This window comes from Akebia trifoliata, chromosome 12 (assembly GCF_017979445.1).
Source record: "Akebia trifoliata isolate Shusen 1 chromosome 12, ASM1797944v1, whole genome shotgun sequence".
NCBI lineage: Eukaryota > Viridiplantae > Streptophyta > Magnoliopsida > Ranunculales > Lardizabalaceae > Akebia > Akebia trifoliata.
The window spans coordinates 5,889,566-5,917,187 of NC_141386.1; the positions used below are offsets into that span (position 1 = coordinate 5,889,566).

At 36.2% G+C, this 27,622-nt stretch overlaps 2 protein-coding genes across 2 annotated transcripts; one reads left to right on the plus strand and one right to left on the minus strand.

Moving 5' to 3' along the window:
- The first annotated feature begins 1,309 nt into the window (after positions 1-1,309).
- On the plus strand, positions 1,310-3,877 carry LOC147388780 (photosystem I reaction center subunit VI-2, chloroplastic-like). The gene is made up of 3 exons (XM_086419529.1): positions 1,310-1,500; positions 1,627-1,753; positions 3,570-3,877. The coding sequence occupies exons 1-3, from the start codon at positions 1,376-1,378 to the stop codon at positions 3,747-3,749; spliced, it is 432 nt and encodes a 143-aa protein (XP_086275655.1). The 5' UTR covers positions 1,310-1,375; the 3' UTR covers positions 3,750-3,877.
- A 1,913-nt stretch (positions 3,878-5,790) lies between these two features.
- On the minus strand, positions 5,791-27,124 carry LOC147388781 (transcription factor MYB3R-1-like). The gene is made up of 12 exons (XM_086418211.1): positions 26,871-27,124; positions 25,242-25,437; positions 24,868-24,922; positions 19,843-19,900; positions 18,721-18,815; positions 18,461-18,564; positions 17,338-17,466; positions 11,160-12,999; positions 10,412-10,749; positions 8,757-8,877; positions 6,976-7,209; positions 5,791-6,169 (listed from the first exon to the last, which is right to left on the minus strand). Exons 2-12 carry the CDS (start codon positions 25,343-25,345, stop codon positions 6,023-6,025), a joined length of 3,225 nt encoding a protein of 1,074 aa, XP_086274337.1. The 5' UTR covers positions 25,346-25,437; positions 26,871-27,124; the 3' UTR covers positions 5,791-6,022.
- Positions 27,125-27,622: the final 498 nt, after the last annotated feature.

Below are 27,622 nucleotides of genomic sequence, written 5' to 3' on the forward strand. Positions count from 1 at the left end.
GCTCATATGCACTTTAAAAACATTTTCTCATCAAAATAGGTTTTCATTTTATCATAATTGAAGACTATTTGGGAAAGAGTAATCTTGCCAATGCTCCTCATTCCAACAACAAAGATGATAGGCATCAATTTCTTGTCGACTACTCTCACTCAAAAACTTGCTCACTAGAATATTTTGTCCTAGGTTTCTATGAGAATGAGCAATGTGTGAGAGATTTGTTTGAAATCTATTGTCAGATTATATAATCATGTATGAGTCGTGATTTTCTGACACACGCCCCATGACGTGGCATGAGCTAGAACCATAGATTTTTTTTACCCTCGAAAAACATAATTGTACATCCCCATAAATATGTGCAGTTGGGTATCCCGAGGAAAAGAATCTATGATTCTGGCATATGCCACATCAGGAGACGTATGGGGGCGTGTGTCAGAAAATCATTTGAAGATAATTGAAGCCACCCTATTATCTAACGCTAATCCTCAAATACAGCTAAGTTCATAATCCTTATTCTATTATCCTTCACTGATTTCTCTATCAGATTTGATATAAAACATAGAATATGTGCTGCCTATAAATTAAATTAATAGAATTCATGAAATAAACAATATGTGTATTTGATCAATCAATTATTCAATGACCAAAGCCCCAATTAGTAGTGGGTTTGGGTCCAAATTTTGGGATTCTTTGGATCAATAAGGATTAGATTACATGGTTAAAATCATGTGATTGGATTGATTTTGATCTATAATTTATGTCCTTCCATCGATGTTCATTTTGTAGTAATATATTCTAGGGGTTGTCAATGGATCGGAATTGATTTGGACCAATCTGATAAGAAATTCGTTCGAATCCTTGTTGGATTGGGTTTTTATTGGATCTCAAAATTAGGATCCAAATCTGATAGGATTGCAATCGGATTCAGATTCGATCAATCTGATATATTTGCATACATTTCATTTTATCCAATCAGGCCTTGTCATATCAGAACATGAGTGATCCAAAACCGACCCGACAGTTCATCAAAGCAGATCCTTATTTCAACCAAAATCCTCTATGACGATCCCAAATCATCAAATCATAATGGATCGGATTTTGGATCTGATCCGATCCATTAACAGCCCCACTATGTTTACAGAAAACCACTTATTAGATATAAGGATTCAGGATAGGATAAGCTTATCTAGTTATTGCCACATGTCATCTTCTAAATGCTACTCCACAAATCTCTCAAGAAAAAACATCTTGCCACGTGTCAAATCCAAATTCCTCTCAAAATACACGCCCATCCATATACTTCAAATTTCTAAAAAGTCTTTCACATTAAACATAGAGAGAAAGATAGAGCCTTAAGTGAAAAAAATAAAATAAAACCATGGCTTCTCTAGCAACCATGACTATGGTACAACCAGCCCCCATTAAAGGCCTAGGAGGAAGCTTTCTGAGTGGAACCAAGCTTTCCGTCAAGCCGGCTCGTCGTAATTTGCCCACCAAACTTAGGTAAACAAACTCAATTGTCTAAAATATGATCAATCACATAAATTTTTTTTCTAATATTCGATGTGACTTTATTTATATTTTATTACTTTTATTGATGATTTTAAATTATATTTTGTATGATAATAGGTCAGGAGCCGTGGTGGCTAAGTATGGAGATAAGAGTATTTACTTTGACTTGGAGGACATCGGCAATACTACTGGTCAATGGGACTTGTACGGCTCCGATGCCCCCTCGCCATACAACCCTCTCCAGGTTTGCTTGAATCCAACAATCTTTTTATAATTTTGGGTTTGAAGGAAAATGACTTAATTGCAGTTTTATAATTATGAAATTAGGAGGATAATATAATTTTTACGGTTATAATTATTATTAATAATGTCTTATATGCTTTATACTTGGTCTAAAGTTTCATACCATTTTGGAATGTTTCGGTTTAGACATTATGGTTTCTACAAACACTAGAATAAACATTAAATGTTTCAGATTATCTAAAAATGTTTTACTCGAGACTCTTGATTTTGTGAAAAATCAAAACAACAAAGAAAACAAAAAACACACAAAACACAAGCATTTACATGGTTTGATAGTAAGCCTACGTTCATAGATCAGACAAAGAACAATTACTATTTTCTCTCAAATTTTACAGTCCTAGGGAGTAAGGATTTCTATTTATAAAATAGGGAGTTTGCTAAAATGCTTTTATCTCCCAAAAAAAGAGAAACCCACAAAAAATATAAAACCCTCATGAAAAATTACATAATTGCGCCCCCGCAACTATGCGTACCGCCAACAGAATACAATTCATTTACACAACAAATCATCTTTCCAACTTGAATGTTGCATCAAGATGAGATTTTTAAATCTTGCTTTATATTTTATCATAATTATCATCATCAAAGTTGCTTCATGATAGGAGATGACAAAGTTTTTACATCCACGGCCAACATGAAACGATTTTAATTTTTATTTTTTTTGGTAAGTAATAATTCATTAAGAGAAAAGGCAAGTCTGGCCAAGGTGACCAACCAAGTAAGAAACTTTACAACAAGAGACTACTCAACAGAAATACAACAAACCCCATCCCAATTACAGATGAAATCCTCAAAGAAGAGCCCTCTAAATTCCTTATGAGCTTCCGACTAAAAGAAAATAAAACCCAAGATAGACACGGTTGTATCCTTACAATCATGCATTTTCCCTCACACACACCCCAACAAATTTCCCTCCTTTGCACTTTAATAAGGTTCTTAAAATAACCCAATTTCAGGTGTTGTAATAGGGGTAATGGTCATTCCATAACATAACAGTGTATAATCGAAGGCCGGTAGAATGTCCTCATCAACGAAAACTCAATGGAGCGGAAAATCCACTTCAAAAACTTATCATCATCATCATCGAAGCCTTATATGACTAAAATCGTTCTTGTTCCCAGATTCAATTAGGTTAAAGTCATGTCTTATGTTAATCCAAGTGTGTTGATATGAGTTCATTATCTATGTTCATTTTTTTTTTTTAAATCTTCCTTCCATCTTTTTAAAACTTATTGGGATTGTAATATGCTTTCGTTGCATATGATCAAACTATCTCAATTGACTTTTCTTTAGTTTATCATCTACTGGGGCCAATCTTCCACAAATTAGACTAAACTGGTGATCTAGCAGATTTTGTAATAAACTCGATATGACTCACATATTAGTAAAGCCGTTGACATCGGTTCTACTTTTGAACCCAGTGAACACTAGTATTTGTGAAGCATTTTATAGTGCAAATTTAAATTTAGAAATGTTCTCGTTTTAAGACGAAGATTTTAGGAAAAACTATATAATTTCATTAATGAGAAGATCCCTTAATAATCAAACCTTAATAATGCTTATTTATTGTTATATTTTAGTTTTTATTTTGTTAAACTAATGTCTAACAACACTCAATCAACTAGAAAACTAAAAATCCAATACAATGGTCAGACTAAAACTCCTTAAATATGGGTTTATGGCCTTTTCTTTTAAGAATTATCCAAGTATGTTCCACAGAATTACTGAAGGACTCCTATATGTACATGCAAATGCAGAGCAAATTCTTTGAAACATTTGCAGCTCCATTCACAAAGAGAGGTTTATTGCTGAAGTTCTTGATATTGGGTGGTGGCTCAACCCTTGCCTACCTCAGCGCCACGGCCTCCGATGACATACTACCCATCAAGAAGGGCCCACAATTGCCCCCAAAGCTCGGGCCACGTGGCAAGATCTAACTGCTGGGGGACCCAAATCCTTCATCCTCTTTGTTTTTGTTTATTGTATCTTTATATCCAATTTGTAAGTATTTCTAAGACTTCTTAAGACCTCTGTTCTTATTATTATTCAAAAATATTTGTCTCAACGAGTTCGAGATTTTTTAGTCTTAAATTTAATTATTAGTTTTTGCGTGGTTAGAGATGCTAATATTGGTATCTCATTAAAAATGTTATTCTCGTTATTATTATCACCTACTTGCCCATCTTTGTATGCCACACAAGTTATATTTCCTGGTAAGTTGCGAACATGGTTGCCCAATGTGCTCGCTCCCACATCGAACTATGAACCAATACACATTATAGTTATAGTATGGTGTACGTTCATGTGTTGCAATGAATCAAATTCCAACAAGTTGTGAAATCAATAGTTGTTTGCTGAATCTTTTTGTTGAGTTCAACAAACTAAGAGCACCGTTTGGATAGAAAGTAATTTTCTTTTGCTTTTTTTAAAAATTAAGATTTTTACTTTCAAAAGTAATTTTATAAAATAAATCCAAAAAAACTTTTTAACTTTCAAAAAAAAAAAACACTACTTTTTCACGTGTATCTAAATGGACTCTAAATATAACATTCAAGCGACCGAAGTTGTGAACTTAGGACCTATTTGCTTGATAAATTATTTATCCCTTTATCTTTCTTATCTTCCTATAGTTTTCAAAGACATCTTCAATCTTCCCATAGAGACTTCTCTTATCTACCTATATATTTTTCAAAGACTTCTCTCCAATGTAAGAGTATTATCAAAGCCCCATCAGCCAAGTCTTTATATTTCTTAATTGCATCTATTAATGACCCAATGTGTTTGATAAATAATTTTTTAATCTTCAACGGATTTGAACATTTTTTTTATACACGGGTCTGATTAGGGGGACAAGAAGAGTCAAGGCTAGAACCAAGGCATATGGGACCCTCCCCCTAGCACATCTAGCGCCCGCACATCACAAGCACCAGGTAAGTGAGGGAACACCCTAGTGGGTGGCCCCGAGGAAATATTGCTTATATTGGGTATCGAGCACAACCTACGGAATCTCACCACTTATTGGAGCTTCGGGAGATTTGAAAAGGCTTTTGAATCTATAATATGTAATTTATTTCTTTATGTTTTACAAAGAAAAACGTGGAATAAATCACAATATAACAAGTAAAAAAAGCAAGATACAAAAACAGATCTACTCATCAAATTCTCATTTGGAATAAGATTTACACAATACCAAATGAAGAGACGATGCCATACTCAAATAGAATGTCAGAGGAATTTAGAATTTTTTGATGTTGTGATTGGAACTTACACATGTTTGAATTAGTCCATGTGGCTCAATACAAAATCTGTTTAACCCAAAAGATGCATCGAAAATTGAAAAATTCTTGAAACAAGTTTTAGTAATTAAAACTGTATTTTATTTTATTTTTTTTTTTTAAGGGGGGGGGGGGAGGAATATTTACTGAAATTAAAATAAGAAAATATTTATTGTTTTATAAAACAAGAAAATTTTTCCCACTTCAACCAATATGTTTTAATTCCGAGAATGGTAATTTACCATTTACCATTCTCGGAATTAAAATGAAAAGTCTAATGTTTTTGGAAAAATTTTAATTTTTATCTACCCCCTATGGGCCAGGTTCATTCAAGAGTGGTGAACCACAATCCTAAATTCAGATCGAGCAAACGGTGAAACAGGTAACATTGGATGAGAGTTTCGAGATGCTCCCTTTTCAAAAACAAATGGCATATTATCATAGTCAATTAAGCTTCAAGAATGAAACCATATCAACCACTTACTATAGCCCACACTAGGCACCAGCACCAATGGAATCATCGTCTCATGTTCACTATTTGGTTACTCCTTGTATATCACAACATGTCGAAGCAAGCAGACCAAAATTGTTTTGTAATTGCTTCAGTTACAATCAGAAATGATTTAAACAGCATGTATCATTGAAGAAATGCAATTTTCAAGCTGAGTGCCGACCATTTGGCGAAAAAAATCGGCAAGTAATGTATGTAAAAACTAAGTTTAGGACTTCGCGGATTTATATTTCATGAAAACTATGTTCAAGAACACAATTAAAGGGGGGCTACTTACAAAGCGAGTCTCCAAAATAAACTGAATCGTCTACAATACTCAATAATTAATAAAGCATATCCGACAATGGATTTAAAGGAAGGAGGAAAGAAAGAAAATGAAAACATAAATGTTTATGTATTTCAATAGCATGAGACACAAGTCATACTACCTGCAACCTTTCATCAAGTAGGAAGAAGAGCTTGAGAAGCTTACTGAAGTTGCAACCCCAGAGGACTTCTTGCTCTCTGGTCCTCCTTTCCCAGGTGTCTCACATTCAGTGAAATCAAGAACACGCCGCTCTGTCTGTGCAGGCTGTAAAAATATATTTGTAAACATTAGATTGCTAGGCTGAGATGATGCTAATAACCATAATACTCTTTCATTTTAAAGGAAAAAAGTTAATAAATATCTTATAAATTCATGAGAACCGACAATAAATTTCCATTGGCCTAGTCAGTTCAAACTTGGAATCAAAAAGTATAAAGTTTTAACTTAAACCAGTGTGAATTTTGAAACACTAGTTTGCAGAAGTCGTCAACACCAACAATGTACATAAGTCTTCTCACATACCATCAGAAATCCACGTCACCATAGAAAAAATGTATGAACTCAAGTTCACTCAAACAATGACCTAATTCTTTATCCTTCTTTAAAGATTCTAACAAATATAAATCTTTGTAACTTTGCTCATAATGCCATGTTGCAACAGAATACAATCACAAATGACGGAAAAAACTTTGAAGCAGGCAGCCTGCTTCAAAATTTCGGTATAACCCACTTCTTTGGATTACTCATGGCGTATCCAAGGAGGTATCCCAAATATTGATGAAGAAGTAGGGGTGCGAAATAAATACAAAAGCCATGTGTCATGTTCTAACCGATATTTTGAAGTGGGCTGCCCACTTCAAAGTCGGACTCCAAATGACAGCAACATGACACCTAACATCCTAACCCATGTTTTCACTTTCTTTAGTGGAGCAGCATCAATCACATAAAATAAACTAAACATAGTCAATAGTTTGATTCTTTATTAGAAGCTGTATTGGAGTAAAAAAAAATATTGAAGGAAAAAAAGGGAAACATACAGTCAAGAATAATCAGAAAAGCAAGAGACATACCAAGACACCCGGAGGCACAGGAATAAGGTTCTCCATCTCATTGTCTGGGTACTGATTGTTCTCCTCGCCCAAATTCTGCCGGTCTGAGCATCTTTCCTTCAAGGGTACATCAGGGTGTTCACGTGCCAGAACCTCCTGAGCCTCAACGAACGTCGCTGCTGTGTGCTCACTCAACTGTTTCATTAATGAAAGGGCGTCGTAGCTTCTATTCGCAGGGCTCAGATATCCTAGATCCTGCATAAATTTCCATGTTATTTTAAAGTAGCGATACATATTGTAATATAACATATAATGGATGGTCTTTTCAGATACTGATATGATATATATGACTAGAATCAAGATTTATGTGTCATACCTGCATAAATACTTCTTGCATGATTCAGTAATATACATAAATATAATGACATATGATATATATTAATGTTCTTAATTACAATACATATATATATGCTCATGGAAAGAACTATCTATTTCATGAAGTATTTAGGTTAACACGAAATTTTGGCCAAATAATCAAATTTCAAGTATGAAAATGCAAGATTTTAGTAGAAATATTTCTATAAACAGTAAAATTCAACTTTGTATTATTTTTTGAAGAAGTCATTCTAAAAAATCTTAATAAAATTTATAAGAACCGCTTGTAGACAGGAATTTTAAATTACAAATTATACTCTCTCTCTCTCTCTCTCTCTCTCTCTCTCTCTCTCTCTTCTCTCTCTCTCTCTCTCTCTCTCTCTCTCTCTCTCTCTCTCTCTCTCTCTCTCTATATATATATATATATATATATATATGTTTGTGTTTATCATCTTATTTTGATATATATTCCTAGAATATTAGCATGTTAATATAACTATATAACCACACATATACAATCATCCATGTTATAGGTGATTGGATATATTAGATGGTCAAGATAAACGAGAAAGCCAAATACAAAAACATATGGACAGAACATTTGAGGATTAGAGTAAACAAGTCAGCCACGAACAATGATGAACATTCTAGCATTCAGCTCAACGTGACTTAGACGAAGTTGGAGGGTATTGAGAGATTCAACTTTGACTCTAGATAGGATTCTCTTATTCATCTATTGAAAGGGAGAATTCTCTCAAAATCACATCCTAAGTGGGACCAAGTCCCACAGATTAGGATTGGTTCTACTCATATTACTAGCTTAAGATAACAATTAGTAATGGATTAGTTTATTTTGATTCATTGTATATAGCCAAATTTCATAAGCGAGGATTAGATTAGTTTGGATGAGTTCCAGTTATACAAGAATATGTTTTTCTCCTTGAATTATATAAGGTAGTGGGTTGAGAAGTGAAAAATAAACAAAGACATTAAGGGGTGGTTTTGTGAGGTGAAAAAGGACAGGAGAATAAGGTATTATAGGTGTTTTGGTAAGCAATGTTTTTAGTGCAATCTGGAAAACTAATATGCTTAGATATGGCAACTGATACAGGAATTTGTACATGAGTCCTCGTTTCCTGAAATCCATTAAATAGATATGGAGATTTGTTAATCACTTTCATATCTTCATGGTGCTTTGTTTTATATTGTTGGGCTACATATCAACTTTGTAGGGTTTACATCATAATAAACAAAATGAAACCTCCACTATGCAAAGTTTATACAAGAAAACTTCCAAAATTAATGTGGTGATTAGACATATGCTGAGAAAATTGAAGTATCCAGGTATCATGGAAGGAAGTTGATGATACCATCAACTCATTTCTTAAAATTGGAGAAAATAAACAAACATTGAAAAATGGTAATACCTCTATTGTTATGTCTGTATCAACTCTTGGACCAGGCAGAAAAGAATTCATAAACCAAGGTGGGGACTTCCATGCTGAAGGAGATTCAAGCCCTCTCTTGAAACCAGGGGTGTTACCAAATCTATGAGGAAAAAAAAATAATCACAGATGCACGCCATAAGAAGCACAATCATGTACCATTGGTACCGTTCTAGTAAAAAGTTTATGCAATAAAAGTCAATAAGGTAAAATTTAATCAGCAAACTCTCCACTATTGGTTGACAAGAAATCAGACGCAACATAAATATCAATTCTACTTAATTTAAAGGTCAATGCTATAATAATAATACCAGCTCAATGTCAGCCTTATATTGGAAAAATGGTTTCATTAAAAGGTGCATGACATTGATATTCCCAAATCCAACAACTGACATGAAGGTGGTATCTTGTCAATCACCAAGCCATGGCATCAGTACATCCTAATTTAAATCTATACAAATCAAATGAATTTTGACTATAATATTCTATACCACAAAACAAATGGTCACAGAAAATATAACAAAAGGAGTTTGATACAAACAACAATTTCCAATTATCAAACCAATACATATTGCATGGTTGAGTGGAACATACATTATATAGTTGGATAATTTGATTAAGATATGATAAACAGAGAACAATATGGCTTGTGGGGGCACCAACTCCATGAGTTGGCATTCATTCTAAATATCCTTTGCAATATGAGTTTTAGCCCTTCGGTCAGAGTGTAGTACAGCCTGTGTACACACTTGATTTTCCATTATGATAAATAGGTCTTCAATGGGATACCTTCAGAGCTTAATTGCAGGAACCTTCTACCCTAGGACTAGGAGCCACTCCGATTCCAGAATCTCACTCCGGATTCTGCTTTCTCTCATTCAAAATAATTGAGCAGCTTCAATAGTTCCATCTGGGATGGAGTAGATTTGGATTGAAAATTTCACGACGTGAGGATATAATTTCCTTATTGGGTATGGATCACAAATATCCTTATTGCCAAAACCTTGGTTTTTTGCAGATGTTCTTATAAGGACATGTTTTGGCTCAGATTCATTCAAATTCTGGATGTGATTGCTATACCAAATATCATTACCTTGCATAGGAAGGAGAATGGAATCTAACCATCCCTACAATGCTGATCTTAATTAAAGTTTGACCTAGGGCTATGAGAGTCAACATCCTCAAACACTGTAATGGTGAAGAGTGGACATCTTCATCTAATGAGAAATAATGTACCTCGGCATGAGGAACTGTTAGGATATCGGGGTCTGGGAATACCCATCCATTGGACAAGGTTGTGTGGTTTAAAGGCTATTGCCATGCGCTCGATGTTTAGATGGACTTATGTGGTGTTGTGTAAAATTAATTTTATTTAGTATGGCATAATATTAAATCCTAGATTAAAATGTGGCTTTCAACATAACCTTATAAATATTATTCCCAGTTCATGAGTTTGAAGCAGTTAGGATAGGGTTCTAACTTGCTTTGCAGCATATTATTAATTCAACAAAGTAAAGCAATATAAACATGTAGCCTGTGCCGTGCAATCTCTCATTCTATTGATTCCTGAGGTTTAAAGCCACACAACAAGTTTACTTCATAACATGTTGAAGGATAGAGTGAGTGTGAGGACTTACAAGCTAAAGCTTTCAATGTCAGAAATGTTCATAGCATTTTCAAATGTAACTTCTAGTGGACGTGATGCAACTGGACCTACAGAAGTGACTGGAACTAAATGCTTTTCATGCTTCCTTTCACCAATCGTTGGAGTAATAAGTGCAGTCCCAGACGAAGAGTCTAAATAACCACAAAGGCCACTTTGATTTGACGTAATCTCCAAGCTTCTAGAATATAGATTTCTTGGAGTCTTGGCACCGACACTCAAGGTTTTGTTTGTAGGATATCCATCTTGATCAGGAGAAAATAATAGATCATTCAAGTTCCGTTCAACAAGGACTCCAGAGGATTGTTGCACCTGTGAAAAAGTGATCCTTTTAGTTTAAGATACCATAATAAACTAGCAAGGGTGCACAAATGCTTCACCAGAAGAAAAAAAAATAAGGAAAAATAACATAGGACCGAGCCAAACCAAGTAAAAAAACATGAGAAGTAGAATTGTCCTACATTAACTAAGTGTATGTATCTATATCATCGTCATCAACTACTTATCACTACTATCTGGGGATTGAACAACTATGTTCAAATTGCATAATATGGCTAAACATTGTAGCAACGTAAAGTCCACGAACAAAGTAAAATATTTTCCAGAGACTGGCAAAGGTACAAAATGAGATTGACAGGTAGGCACAAACAAAGATGATATGCAGTGTAACAGCCCTGCTTGTAAGATAAATAACATTGTAATGTGATGAGATAAAAAATCACCTTTGGGATTGCAACATCACCACCAAGTTTAGGCATGACATCAACATCAGTGGTTCCTTCCTTTATTTTGTCCTGAGAATCCACTCTCTCTGAATTCCTGTTATCTGAAAATGTTGTGCCACCATGGTCCAAAATTTCTTTAGCTTGAGTGGAGGATCCAGGGCTCCTTTTCTGGTAATTAGTTGGAGACAGGAGAGCACCCTCAATAGAAGATATGGAAGCTCGACAAGTCCCAGTTTCATCAAAAATAGCATCTAGACCAGAAACATCATTTCTGGTCACTGTGGATGTACAATGTAGCCCTTGATTTAAGTCTTTCTCATGTTTTTTATCACTTTTCCGTTCCTGTAAAGGCGACAAGAGTTCACGATGCCGTTTCTTCAAAATCGATGGTGTACATATGAAGCTTTTGGCAGCACTCTTAAGAAAACCATCAGGACTATCATCTCGTGAAGGTGAATCCCATAAGTTGCATGGAGAGCAGTTCATAGAAGACATCATTAGTTGGCGGATCCCAAGTGGACTATATGCTTGTTGCCAATCACCACCAGATGGAATTAGATCACAGCTGAAAAATGGAAGTTCTAAGCTTGGAAATCGAGGAGGCTCATAAAATAAAGCTCCTGAATCCTGATATTCTGTATTAACAGCTGTGCTTTCATCCATGGAAGGAATCATTCCCATGGAATCAAAGGATGCCGAAACAAAGGTCTCCACAGGGATTGATTTTGAGGCGTCCTTGGCCTGATCTGTCTCTAGTGGCATGCAAAGCTTCATAGTATCATCATCACAAGGAGAATTAGTGGATAGACGGGGATAGACAAAGCCATCATACGAGCTAGTAATCAGTTCTGCATCTTGAGTTCCACTTGACATGTCTCTCACCTCATTACATTCGCTATCAAATACAAGTTTACCCTCATCAGGGCAAAGTAGAGGATCACTTAATAAAATCTGACTGCTTGAGGTTTCTAAAATATCCGAAGATCTTAGTGGATAATAGGAATGCGAAGCGAAATTTCTCGTTGTTTCAGTGCATTGAAGATCAGATTGGAAAATTAATGAACCGGTGCATCCATCCGAATCATTGACATTTGAGCATTTTGACAAATTTCCCAAAGTAAAGCATTCACTATTCCCGGCTTCTGAGAAAGTAACACTATGGAAATCACCTTCAGGTATGGAGACCAGTTTCTGTTTATCAGGCCGTACACCAATATTGCTCATTGAAGCAGAAATATTAAATCCCATGGAGCTTTGTAACAAAACAGTTCCTGTTTCCTGGTTTTCATCTGCACTTGTACAATGTCTCTCCGTTTCAAATAAACCTGATGATTCTTGTAAAACTTCCACTGCAGGTGTATTAGGAAACTCATGTGAGATAAATGTGCTATCCATACTTCCAGAGCCTCCATCATGTAATACATATTGCTCTGAGGGCTTAACAGACGTAGCCATTCCACAAGGTGTTTCTGGGACCGCACATGCAACTTCTTCCAGAGTTGTTTGATATTGTTTAGAAAATGATGAACTAAAGCTTTGGCCATTTCCTTGACAGCCTTCCTCTGTCATTTTGTACTCCTCAATGTCACACTCTGTTTGAGAGCGGGCAATCGCAATCGAAGCTTGACTACATTCTGATAATTCCTCTGCTACTGCCCCATCATTAGGACCACTGTTATCTCTACTGTTCTGTTGTGTCCTCAGGGAGGATGAAGAAGTGCATTGATTTGGATTTCCAGCAAATCCTTGAAATTGTGCAAGTAAACCCGATGCCAAGTATGAGTCCACCTTCTTTTTCACAGAACTGTTCCAATGATTTTTTATTGCATTGTCTGTCCTGAGGTCACAGTAGCATAAGTACGTTTCAATAATCAGGTTGGGACTACGCAAACTTTAACATAAATGCAAATGCAAATGCTAATTTTTCTCCATGGGAATGTAAGTAGAAATAAAAGTATAGCAGCTCCACAACCAAATTGAAACAACAGATTCTTACAAGATGAGAAGGTTAACATTGAAGCCAATTGAATAAGTGCGCAGACGAACAAGAGGTAGCAAAGAAGTATGGTATGGAGGTGCTTAAAAAATATTTCCTATTAACCTCATTGGTTGTTTATTTAAATTTATTGTTAAGGTCTTGGCTTCTAGGATGATAGTTGTGCTTGCCTCAGTCACATCTCCTTTTCAGGGCTGCATTGAGAAAGGGGTATACATTCTTGATGGTTTTATCATAGTGAATGAATGCCTTGATATAGGTATTTGGAAGCAATACCCAGAATTTTCACAAAATTGATGTGGAGAAAATATACAACCATGTCAATTGGTGATCTCTGCAATATATGCTTTGGAGAATGGAGTTTGGGGGATTAGATGGAGAAGATTGACAAGAGTATGTGTAGCTAATGGACAACACTATTGATTTATTTAGGAGTAAAATAGGTTTAAGAGAAGGTGATCCTTTTTCTTCATTTCCGTTCATTGTTGTGGCAAAAGAATTAACTATGAGCGAAGTCATATTCATAAAGGGTTTTTAAGAAGGGGAGGTTTGGATGGTTATTGTAAGAATTCATAATGGGTATTTCCCATTCTTTAATTTGGGTTTGGGACATTTCTCTATATGTTGGATGAATTTTGTCTTATAGGCCTATTATGTCTTCCAAGCACATTTATGACCTAAGCCTATTGCATTGCGCCCGAGTCACCCTAGTAAGCTATCCTCAAAGCTCTAGAACTTGACATCATGCACCAAGTGGCAAGCATCATTCACTTGTTGTAACGAGGCTTGTCAAGTGGAGCCTTCAAAATTGGATTCCATAATAAGGAAAGGAAGGATATCTCACTTACCCTGAAAGCACTGACTATTTACGACTAAGAGAACTCTCATGCATAATTGTTTTTCCCTATATGGTATCAAAGCCTCCTAGCCTAATAAGTCCTTAAAAACTAGTTATATCGCACAATATCACAAGCACTTTATTTGCAATGTCGGGATATAATAGATGGGGCCCAACTTACACTCACTCACAATTTACAAATCTTTGGGTAGAATGGATGGGGGGAACAATTTACAGTTCATTGGTCTTCAAAAAGGTATTATTTGGTTTTTCTTTTCTCTGATCTTTGTGCTTTAGGCTTAGAATGACATTTTTTTGCTTCTGAAAAAGGAATTGTACTACTCGTTCTTCTTTAGACATCGGCATACTGCGTACCTTTTCTTTTCTCCATGTTTCACAGCTTATCAGTTGGGAAAGTGGCTTTACTTTCTCTTTAAAAAATAGTACTTCCAATACTTGTCCTTATCAAATTTTGATGGAGCTAATTTATGGATTTTCTTCTCTCTGAACTTGAGCATAATTAATGGAAAAGGAAACATAATTTCTTAGGAAGGGTTTTTTAGGTTTGATCTTCTCTAGAGGACTGTAAAGTTTTTTTTTTCTTCTCTCCAAACTTGAGCTTGATTAACCAAGAAAAAAGATTTAGCTTCTAAAAAAGGGTTTGTAAGCTTGATATTCTCTTTAGTATTTTAGAGGCTTTTTCTTCTCCCAAGGATTGAGCTTAATCACTGAGAAGGAGGCTTTGCTTTTGGACAAGCCCCTTAGGATTGATATTCTATGGAATCCAAGTGTTGTACACTTGTGCTGTAAAACTTGATCTTCTAGGTTATTAGAGAACAAGGAAAACTCTACTAGCACTTGGCGTATGATATAGGGTGAGATTTGGTAAAGTGGATGCATACTAAAATAGGAGTCCCCCTATTTGACATTTGTAGGGGGAAAACTACCTTGTGCAACTGACATAGGTACTGGGAAAGACTATGATATTAATAATCTAGCCCGAGTATGGGGGTACTGGCAAATACTAATGAAGCTTGCTATGGATGGGAAATCTCGCTCTTAAAACATAGCTCAGGTATTGGTAATCCGGGTACTGGGAATTATTCCTATTGTGAACATGGAAAAGAAGGTACTGGGAAACTCTCCTTTACAAACATAGCCTATGTATGGGAAATATGCCTCTATTAGTTAATAACTTGCTGGCAGATAATATATGAATAGGAAATAATAGTTGAAGTCTAAATAATGGCAGATAACTTTCATAACAAAGAAGGTGTCAAGGGTGTGCCAATGGGGAAGCATTGGCCCCTGTTGAACATTTGTCTCCCATCTATTTAAGAAAGATAGAGGCCCTCCAACTTAGATAGAAAATCAAAGATCGATTGATTAGAACCATGAATAATTGATAATTTCTCTCGATCGATTTTGGTCAATCAAGCTCTTGTTCAAATTTCTCCAATCCTTGAAAGGCACATCTGTGAAAGACCCTGGTCCTTGAGGGTAAAAATTTCTTTTTGAATTAAAAGTCAACAAAACCCAACACTTACAACCCTAGTTTCCTTCTAGATAAAGATAAAGAAAATGATAGTCATTGCCCCCCTCCTCGAAATTAAGCCCGGACCAGTTAGCCGGGAAAGGCCTCGGCCGATTTAGGCTTGTTAAATGTTTAAGGCTACAATAAGATGCAATCCATCTCTCTAAGGTTTGGTGAAGCTCAACCAAGCCCATCCCAACAAGGTGGGAGTGGTTGGCTAAGAAGTGTCGGACATCCTATTAGGCAGTTATTGATAGCTTACCTACAATTCCCACTACGAACTAGTTAGGTCCAAAGGAATTTGGAATCCCAACAAGGAAAGGTTTGAAAGGAGATCTATTTCAAAGGTGAGAGTGAGTTGACAAAGGAGTGTTGGAAGTCCTATTAGGGAGTAATCGATAGCTTACCTTACCTAAGGTTTCCACTTGGAACGAGCTAGACCTCCCAATACATAAAGGTTTGAAAGGAGATCCATTTCGTAGGTGAGAGTGAGTTGACTAAGGAGTGTTGGAAGTCCTATCAGAGTGTAATCAATAGCTTACTTTACCTAAGCTTTCCATTTGGAACTAGCTAGACCTCCCAATACGGAAAGGTTTGAAAGGAAATCCATTTCAAAGGTGAGAGTGAGTTGACTAAGGAGTGTTGGAAGTCCTATCAGGGAGTAATCGATAGCTTACCTTACCTAAGCTTTCCACTTGGAACTAGCTAGACCTCCCAATACGGAAAGGTTTGAAAGGAAATCCATTTCAAAGGTGAGAGTGAGTTGACTAAGGAGTGTTGAATACGGAAAGGTTTGAAAGGAAATCCATTTCAAAGGTGAGAGTGAGTTGACTAAGGAGTGTTGGAAGTCCTATCAGGGAGTAATCGATAGCTTACCTTACCTAAGCTTTCCACTTGGAACTAGCTAGACCCAAAGCAATTTGGGATCTAAAGATAGAAAAGTTAGAAAGGAGATCCATTTCAAAGGGGTAAGATTAATCCTATCAAAAGTATATATTGAGTCTTTCCATCATATTTTTTACCCTTTTATCTATATGTATCTATGTGGCCAACAAATTGAAAAAGTTGATCAGAGACTTTTTTTTGGGAGTGATAAACAAAGTTATCTAGTTTTCAACCAGTCAAATGGGCCAAAAGTTTAAAATGGCTCTCGTGAGTCAACAATGGTGAAGATTTGGAAAAGAAAAAAAAATTAACATTTGGAGGCTACAAATAGAGGGTAAATACAATGTTGGGCCATGGATGAAACCCAATGCTTCAAACCTCATCCTATGCCATATATTTTTTGTAAAAGCATTGGTAGCCCTGTTGGTGTATTCAAAGTATATTTAATGGTTTAAGGAGAAAGGATGTAGTTTTAGGAGGAAGTGTGGAGTGGTACAATCCATTCGAAGTATACTTTTGTTCCAACTATGGGACCCCCTACACTAAGCAAACCTTGGTCAATAATGCGTGATTAAGATGAATGATTGGTTGTGTAGAAAGAACATTACAATACATTTTTTAAGAGGAGCAATATAGACTCCATCATTATGTAGAAAGCCTTTTTTATACTTGTGATCTTTGATCATTGGAAGGTTTGAAGACTGAGTTATTCATAGGGAAGTGACTGTCTTTTCAATGAAACATAAGCTGACTTCAATCTTTTCAAGCATTCCTAGTGAGACACTCTATCAATAATCGTATCCCTTCTAATGTGTTTTTCAAGCATAGCCCTCTCAATAAAATTCTCTGTTTTTATCAGATAAATAAATACAGCAATGTTATTTATTTGCTTAAAAATTTGAAATGACAAATGGAAGCTTACCTTCCAGGCAAGAACTTTGTTAACTCAGCCCATTTGTTTCCATACATTTGATGAGCATGGATCAAAGCCAACTCCTCTTCTTGAGTCCATGCCTCCTTGTTTATGGAAGGATTAAGATGATTGTGCCACCTGAAAATCAGTACCATTGATGTTAGTGGGGTGCGGCAAATATTTACCATCCAAAAGAATATTAAGTCTAAAAAATTGAACAAGGCAACCATATCACAACAAACTCAGATATAAAAAAATAATGAAGCTTCTAGGAGGCCGACCACTACAAAGAGAGATCCATAGTTAAGTTGAATAGTTAAGTACAAAATATAAGTCTGAAGCAACTACTTCAATGGAAAGACAGGCTATTGTGGTGATATCAAAATGACAATAGAAAAGTGAAGTTCCATTCGTAACATCATGACCAAATTAACAGGTAAATGTTGACATAAGTTTCTCGGGTTTGTCTCAGATGTTAGATAAGGGTGGTTGCATTTGATCACTAACATTTAAAAACCAGCAAGTCATATTCTAAATTACATTTATTACTCTAATGACATGGAGCCTAAATCTTACCCAATGTTTTATTGACATTTCAAAAGGAAGTTTAGCCTGAACAAAATGTTAGTTAACATCTATCTATTTCTTGCATGTAATTGACCAATATTGCTACTGAAGATTATTCAACTTTTGGCTAGACCAAGTATTTTCCATACCCAAAAACTAGACAGAATTTGCAAGTTTAAGCATTGTTTCTTGTAGCTCCCTAAAGGTTTGTTAGTCGTACAAGATGTCCTTGTTTAAAATCTTCTCTTGAGGCAATGTTACAAACAAAACATTCCAAAATACACTGAAATATTCCTAGACAATCCGAAACATATAATTTTTCAAGGTCAGTGTTTCATTCCGGTCCCAGCCAAAACTGGATTGTTCCATCGAAATATTCAAAAAACAGAAGAAAAGTTTGAATCATGCAGGTGGATGCCAAGTGAAATAAATGGACGACCCTCATACACCTTGGATTTTGGGAAATAAATTTAGATTGAACGAACTACATTTACATTACTGAATTCTTTTTTTACCGGTAAGTACTGACTCAAAGAGAAGACAAAAGAAGGTTTTCAAATCATACCTTTCCCGGCATTGCTTGCCAATACGTCCGGGTAATGCTTGCGCAATTGTGGACCACTTCTTTGCCCCGTATTTATTTACCATCTCAATAATAATATCATCTTCCTGATTAAGACAGTGCAAAAATAACTAGTGAAAAAAATAATATGCATTACAATGTTCAGGTGGGATCCTGCCAACAGAATTGTTAATTATATAGATAGTATGGTAGTGGGAATTGTTAGCTATATAGCTATTATGTCAAAAATCAGAACTTCTCACCTCTTTTGACCATGGGCCTTTAACAAGTTCTGGATTCAAGACTTTTTGCCACCTATGTAGGCACTGGACATCGGTCCGATCCTTGAAACATTCCGCTGCAACAAAAGGCACAAAAATACATGTAAGGTAAGGCCTACCCACTAAAAGAGAAACTGAGAAACATAATGGGAAAGGTAAGGACTATCATCCTGACAAAGAAAATGCACAAATAGTGAGACTTTAGGAAATGGTGGAAAATGAATGTGAAACATACCGAACAAGCAAGGTAACACCAGAAAGAGTTGAGGAAATGCAGGACAAACAAAAGATGTACATTTCCTAGAAAGAAAATCTCGAAAATGCAAAATCAATATAAAGCTAAAAAGTTGATTCCACCAACTCACGCAGAAATGTATGCACTACTGACACAAGTTGTTAAAAAGGTGCATCGATTTTTTATTGCTCTCAGTGGACAAGGATATGTCCTACAAGCTTTTTCATTTTTGAATGAGCACAGAACTTTTGTGGAAGACTCATCTATAGGCTTGCCTTTAGGAGTGAGACTCAAATGCCTTACTGAACTCATTAAATGATCAGTAAGGTAAGATATGTTCTTACTCAGATGTTCTCGTTTTTAGTAATATAGGAAATAATTCTTCACTCCAAGGCCAAACCTGTTATTTGCCAACACGTTAAACGCATGCTTCCTATTTATGGGGAGGTCAAAGATTCAATCTTATTGACCCCCAGGTTAATGATTCTCTTGACTGCAAGCATTTGGTTCCTAGTGTTATGAAACTTGTGAATCCATACTGTTGGTCTCCGAAACCTAGAATGTTAGAACTTATTGCAACTTGTTTCAGTAAGTTTGAATTTTCTAAGAGCGGAGTTTGTGCCTGCCTATCTAAATTGACAGCATCTAACCTTTAAGGGCCCAAAGAATTAGCATAAGTATTAGTAAAAAGAAACATGTTGCTTTAATCCCAAAAGACTGTTACACTAAAATGCTAAACAAAAACATATAGAAGCCCTGAAACGTAGAATTAAAGACTATAAAAGAGAAGAAAACAAAATGTAACAATTGGGTAATACTAATTACAAAACATACTAGGTAGAGAAAACACATAAGATCCATAAGGATACCTATTTTTTTCCAATTTCTTCCTTTAAATCGTTGAACAGCTCTACACAGTACAGCATCCTGCATAAAGAAATCAAGATCCTTCTTATAAGCATATATAAACAAAAGCAGAAAACCACAAGCAGAACGTGATAAATAAATGGAAAACAGAGCGGGGGGGTGAGCTGCACTTGCAACAAAGCAAACTTCGCAATGCCATGAAACAACAATCTAAATAGGCTGCCAAGTGTGACGGTAAATCCAGCATCTTCAATATTATGGCCATTGAATTCCAATTACATTCCAGAAAGTAAGCAAAAAAGTGCTTATTTGGCTTTGGGGGAGTAAAAGAGCTCCAATATGTGTTACATAGAGTAACTATTTGGCTAAAGTCAAAAACTACTCTTCTAATGAACTCAAGAGGGACTGATCAAAAAAGGGAAGAAAAAAAAAACTTAAGAGGGCCAACATCGGCCTATACACAGGAGCAACATCTGTTAGAGCCTACTCTATTGCTTGCAATTCGCCTTGCCCACAGCTTATCGGATTGGATAACTCTGAACTTCTTGAAGGTATGACTGAGTGGCTTAAAGCATTAGTTTGCTAAAGCCAAAATCAATCTGATTGTACCAAGGGTTCGAATCATATTTCCTCCTATGTGAAAGTGGAATAGGTGGGTGAAATTACGTGAGAGAAAGAACCTCTTGGTGGAGCCCCCCAAAGGTTAGAATCAACGACTAGGGTAGAGAGACTCTTTCTTTTTCTTGGTGGCATGAGGCCAGTCTGGAACTGGAAATTACATGAGAGAAGGAACCACTAGGTGGAGTCACCCAAAGGACAGAATAGCACTACATGGTGGCGTCCATATCGAAGAACGCCTGACCAAACGAGAGCCAACCAAGGACTGGATGGCTCTTGGTTCTTGAGCGCTCCACACAAGTAACTCGCTATTTAATGAATAAAATAAACTTTAGGAAGTGGTTTAGATAGCTCAGCTGGTTGAAGCAAAGGACTGAAAATCCTTGTGTCAGTGGTTTGAATCCACTCCTAAGCGGATTGAGGATCTAAAGGACACAAAGCTGGAAGCGAGCTGGATTTCCAGTTCAAGAGGTGGAGGCAAATTTAATAAAAGAGGTCAATTACTCGACTTGGTTCTCTCATCCCTGTACCCTGGTGTCACAGCTGTGTTCTTGGCAATGCTAATTGTTCAACACTTGAAGGTCATGACACATACAAGCAAGCCAAAGGTACCCGCACGAGAAACACACGAATATCCAAGAGCAACACAATGGATCAAATGCTATAAAGGCAACTTTGATGATTTTCAAGGCAACTATCCAATAACTTGATCATTTTACAAGGCACTCGGTAGCTTACAAGGCATCTCCTTGATGCTTGCTTAATCTTATGCCCATTTCCTCAAGGATGATGCTAATCTTGTTGGGTTTTACAAAGAAACCTTTAAAGTTGAGCCCAATCATACATGGCGTGATGGTGGGCCACACCCAACAAAAAACGCATGTACCAATATTTACAAGGCCACCAATGGCCAAGATGGCATGAGCAAATACCCTAGACCTAGACCAAGTGTCCAAGACATTACCATGACAATCTCCCTCACTTATGTTGTAGACGTCCTTGATGCCTTCTCACTTACAAACTCATTGTTCTTCTCTATGAATGGCAGTAAGGTCTATACACTCCCTACTTGCTTTTGTGTCAAGCAAGTTCTTCCACGAGAATCCATTCCCTTTCTGGCATGTCAATCACGAGATGTGATTATCGTGTAGAACTCCTTCGAGTGGGTTCCTTCTTATCTGAGTGGAAAGGCTTGAGATTGTCGGCATTCTGGTGGTGCAATAGATGTGTGTCTTCCAAAGGCATAGAACTCTTGACCAAGTTTCCATACGCAACAACAACAATGTTTCTCAGTTCAATGCCACTAGTTTACTTTGAAAAGCTTTCTCCCTGACAGGAAAGCACTATTGTCAACTGCTATAGGCACCAAAAAGAATTGCTTGATGGACCAAAAAGAACTGCTTCATTCAAAGGATGCCCCACCATCCTCAAATGAAGTTCCACCTACCCCATGACTGACTTGTCAATACAATCGGGGGCCATGAGCTGCTGTCATTCATTTATAGGTACTAGAGGTACAACAAAATTTCAATGGATCTAAAAGATTGGGAAAAGGCAATATTCACCATTGAGAGAGGTTTGTACTGCTACATTGTGATGCCATCAAACTTAAGAACACCAGGACGACATCCAGAGGCTGAAGACTTGCCCATTTTTAACGACATGTTGATGAAAACTTGGTTGCATTCACTGTCATATCTAGTGAATGGATCGTTTACTTGGTAAACAGGCATAGGATTGAAGCCAGCCTGGATCAGATCTGAGCACTATCTGAGATGTCTTCATCAAAAAGTATAGGAAGCAAGTGTCAAAGCTTGCTAGATAATTGTGGCCTTAAACCACTTCATTTCAAGGTCTTTTGACATGTGAAGTCACTTGCTATGAATTTTAAGGATGAGCCACAGCTTTGCATGGACCGAGGAGTATGAGAAGGCATTCCAGATACTGAAGAGTAGTGGAGAAATCACCGATCCTCTCCATGTATGAAGAAAGTTTGTCTATATCTAGAAGCGACCGACCTTTTTAACTACTCCGTATTGGTCAGCAATTCACTGAATGTGGAAAAGCCAGTCTACTCCACTATCAAGTCATTTCACAATACAAAAAGAAAGATCTACAAGAGAAGGTTACACTTGCAATGAATCTCAGTTTCATAGAAGTAGAGTCCTACTCCGAAGCCATTTGGTCATTAGTGTACACCCTCTCACGAGCACCCAAGGGAAACCAACCTATTAGGAAGAATGACCAAGTAAGCTATGCAACTAAGAGAGTTCGATATCCACAATAAGTCCAGGGTATTAACAAAGGGGCAGGTGATCATGGGCCACTCGAACAATTTTAGTTCGAGAAGACCAATTCTTCATTAGTAGCACCACAGAGTGGTGATGATAGTGGTGACTTGGGCCACTCCAGCCATTTTAGTTTAGGAAGTTAAACTCTCTTAAAAGTGGTAAGTTTCATGCAACACAAATGAACTTGAATAACCATCACCAATTGCCAACCTTCCTTCTTCATCAGCGAGTTTTAGTAAGACCATCAATGTATCTTCTTCTCCTTTTTTTCCATCTTACATTATTGTTCATAAAATTGCTAATGATCAATTTGCATCTTATAAGCCCTTCAACCTGAGCATCAATCTTTTATAGAATCTATTTCATTTGCTCGTGATCCTTAGTCTTTTCAGGAAGTTGTGTCTCGCCCAAAAAGCTATGCAAGATTAGATTGATACACTTAGAAGCACACTTGGGCCACTCCAACCATGTTAGTTTGGGAAGTTATACTCTCTAAAAAATGTAAGTTTCATGCAACACCAAATGAACTTGACCAACCTTCCTTCTCCATCAGTGAGTTCTAATTATACCATCATTATAGTTTCTTCTCAATTTATTGTTTTTTTTTTTTTTTTTTTCCATCTTACATTCTTGTTTGTAAAATTGTTAATGATCGGATTCCTATTAATCAATAGGCATCTTATAAGTCCTTCTCACCTGAGCATCAGTCTTTTATAGAATCTATTTCATTTGCTCATGAACTCTAGTCTTTTCAAGAAGTCATGTCTTACCCAGCAAACTATGCAACTGCAAGATTAGATGGATACTCTTAGGAGCACTCACACATGGGATATGATGTGGTGCCCAGGAAAGAACCTAGCTGCAAATGGATACATAAAAAAGGTTCAATTTCACTCAAACAGTTCTATCAAGAGGTATAAAGCACAGTTGGTTGTCGAAGTCTTCCAGCAAGATCCCCGCCCCCCCCTTTCCCCCTTAATTGATGCGGTTCGGCCCCCCCGGAACAAATAACCTAACACACATTAGAGGGGCCAAGTTTCTGGGATGAAAAGTTGGAGCTTGCTTCTAGCGCAACAGCTTTTTAGCCTCTATTTGTTGGGCCTACGTAGTATCTAAATAACGAAAGGAATGGCCCATTCAGTTACAATGCTCACCTAGTGTTCCATTTTAGTAGGAGGCGAGAAGGCTTCATGTATGTATGACAAAAGAAACAGATCTTTAAAATTTAAATTCATGTCAAAGGGCATCCAAAACATCATCATTTACAATATCTTATGACTATTATTTTTGGGATAGGCATGTTCTTCTATTCAATTCTACTATGAAACATCTTCGAGCATAAGTTTTCAGATCTTTTTTTTTTACTATCTTGATCCACATCCTTTTTACTTCCTATCGCCGATTTAGAGCCTTGAACCTGCACCTAGGCACTCCTCCTTTACTCCTCCTTTTGATTGATTTCATCGTTGATCTTTTTAGTAAATGCCCAAACCCTTTCACTTAATTTTACTCTATTTTATCACTTATTGGGGCTGCTCCTCAGATCCTTTTTGTCCTTCATAAGCGTTACATTTATTCATCTCTACCTCTTTTTGCTTATCGTGGGTATCCCCATCCCACAGTCACACGCACCGCCTCCTCAGAAAGTTATCCATCTCTACTACATTCATTCAATAAACATGTTTTTTCTTTATTATCGGACATACAATTGAATAGAGCATAGTGCCTCTTAATGTGTCCATAAATCCCCAAAGTCATTCACAACACAGATAAATTGTAAATGAAAAAACATTAGAATATATGAAATATTCAATTCTTGAGCCCTCAAATTAAATCTGAACAGAAAGTGTGCATGGGCACCTGATCAAATATTCATGATTCCACTTAAAATGCTTCTGCAAGAAAAGAAATCAAGAGAGAAATTCCATAACTCTGTATAATTTAGTGGGAAATGTTTCTATTGTGAAACTTCTTTCACACATAAGAAAACACAATGCCACCAAGATGTCTCGTAGGATCAGTCCAACACCAAATTTTCAGGTATTTCTCACACAGGAGACCCAAGCTGTTAATAGTAGCAATTTCTCTGTAAGTATAAACTATCAGTACGAAAAATACCTCTTCAGCTGTCCATTGACCCTTTGTAGAGCGCCTTGCAGGGCCACTTGTCCTCCTACAAAAGCATCACATAATGCAGTGTAAAAGTCAATTGCTGGAGCTATGAGCATCCTCTCCATTAAAATGACGAGTACCATTTTCTCTACCCTTAAAAAAAAATGGTTGTCGAGAACAAAGAAGAATAAGTCTGTGTGAATAAGTACAAGTAGAAGTGTGATTGTGTGCGAGAAGATGCTTACGATTCTTTAAAGGTCAATAATTAAAAATTTAGGAAAATAAATGACAAAAGAAATGCTGAAATAAAATTTTATGCAAAAGGAAAGCAAACACAAAAGAAAAAGACATGATAACAGGTAGATTTCATAGAAATTCACCCGTGCAAAGACCGCATATTCTGAATGCTCTCACTTCCACCATCAGGAGGGGCAGGAACTTCAGCTCCCCTAACACCTTTCATTCTGTAACTTTCCATTGTCATTTAATAGTCAGGAAAAGCTGCAAATCCCAATCCCCAATTGATGTCAACTATCTCCAGAATAGGCTTCCGAGACCATCATCAATGGTAGCTTCCTTTTGGAGGGACAAAAATGCCAGCCAAAACAAGGGTAAGAACGCAAAACAGATAAACTCATAAACATGAGAAAATTAAGCCCTTCGTGCAAAAGAAAACGAATAAATAAACCAGGAAAAATCAAGGTATGGGAAGACAAGAAGCATTAAAAAAAAAAAAACTTAAAAGAGTAACAAACTTCTACTAGAGATAAAAATGAAAGAAAAAGGGTATGAAGCATCATTGAAGAAAAATGAGTTAGTGTATAGAATATACAAACACCCAAAAAATTAGAAACAAACCATCAACTTTAAAAAGGAACTCTACTGTTATTATTCATTAAAAATAACGAAAGTTTGAAAATATGATTGAAGATTATAAATTTATGGTATGAAAACATTTTAAGGGAAACCTAACCACTTATGCGTTTTAGAAAGAAATAAGTCTCAAAAGGACAAAACATTGAAAGAATTAGTTGGAAAACCTAATATATCTTTGAAAAAATTAGCTTTTTATTCATCGAATGAAAGATCCATAGTCCAAAAATGAATTATATCTCAAATTGAGAAAACAAGCATTGATGAACTCCATTTCCATTGAATAAGAAGAATATAAACAAGCACGTAAGAAAAAATATACATATAATCTTTGAAAACCTAGGAAAGAGCTTACATTCAATTAACTCAAATAAAAGTTTCAAATTTCAATCATGACTTCACTCGTGTAAATATAGGGTTTTCGTATTTATTAGCTGAGATATTGAGATTACAAGTGATCTACATGTTGGAACCCCTAACTCCTCTCCCTACCCCCCAATGTAGCAAGTTTAAGCCCGATTTCTTCCCACAACGTAATAAAAGGAGAGTCATTTCTTGCAATGCATGGTGGGTGAGTTACGGGTCTGATGTAGTCAATATATAGAGTTCATCTTTCAGATGGTTGGTTTTGATTTTTCCATGCCAGTATTTCACATGGTAAAGAAACCCCGTCTTAACTTATTACTTCTAATCACCAACCAAAACCCAAATCTTCATTCTGTTCTCACAAAAAAATGCCTACATTTTCATTGAAAAACCAACTACCAGATACTCAGTAACCTCTAATCGGTGAACTAGGATCCCATTAACGAATTGTAAATCACCCCATCAAAGCAAATCCTAATCTTCAACAACGGCTCCTTCAAAAAATGGGTTTCTTAAAACAACAAAAATCAAACTATAAAAGCAATTACGTTCTCAGCAGACACTTCAAGCCCAGAACTAATGCAAATTGAACGAATTCATCCAAAATGGAACTTTAGAAGAATATCAAACAAACAAATTCGAAATCGCATCAAAAGAAACTGAGAAACCAAAACTCAACAAATTTGAATGAATTCTCCCCAAATGAAACTCCAGATAAATATCAAACTAAAAAATTCAAAATCGCATCAAAAGAAACCATGAAAACTCACCGAGATGAGCTTTATACAGTAAAAATCAGAGATTTTATAGAGAAACCTAAACGATGAGATCAATGTGCCGATCGATTCACATAACATTGCAGATCTTATCGAAGAAATCCACAATTTCGCATCAGAGATCGAAAAAGATCTGCAGAGGCACCACGAAAACCTCAGCGAGAGAGCGAGAGAGAGAAACGGTCCGAGATTTTTCAAAATTAAAAGGGCGGACTCTGTAGTCCGTAATCTAAACCCTATACTTATATGTCGAACACATTGGGATAAAATCAACGGTCGAGATTTTACAGATAGAAATTGGTCAAATATATCCGCCGTCCCTTTATTATCCCTCTTTCGATTCCGCTTCAGCTTTTCGAATTCTCAACGGCAGGCAACCGGTTGTAGCCAGTTTTGTTTGGACAATCATTTTTAATAACGACTTTTACAAATTACCTATTAGATAGAACCGTTATAACGGAGGTTAATTTGAAAAATCGTTATAATGGTTTATATTTTTAAATTCTAGTTTAAAAAATGAATTTAAATATATTAAGATATATTATTTTTTAAAATTATTATTTGAACTCTAAAATCTTAAATTTTGAAAAAGAAAATTACTAAATTAAAATAACGTTGGTAGGTAACGTTATAACGATCGTTGGTACGTTCAAAACAAGTTGTAACCTAGTGTTCTGGTACAAATTTTTTTAGTAAGTCGAGGTGAAGTGAATTTGAACTAAACGACAAAAGCTTCTCTGGAACAA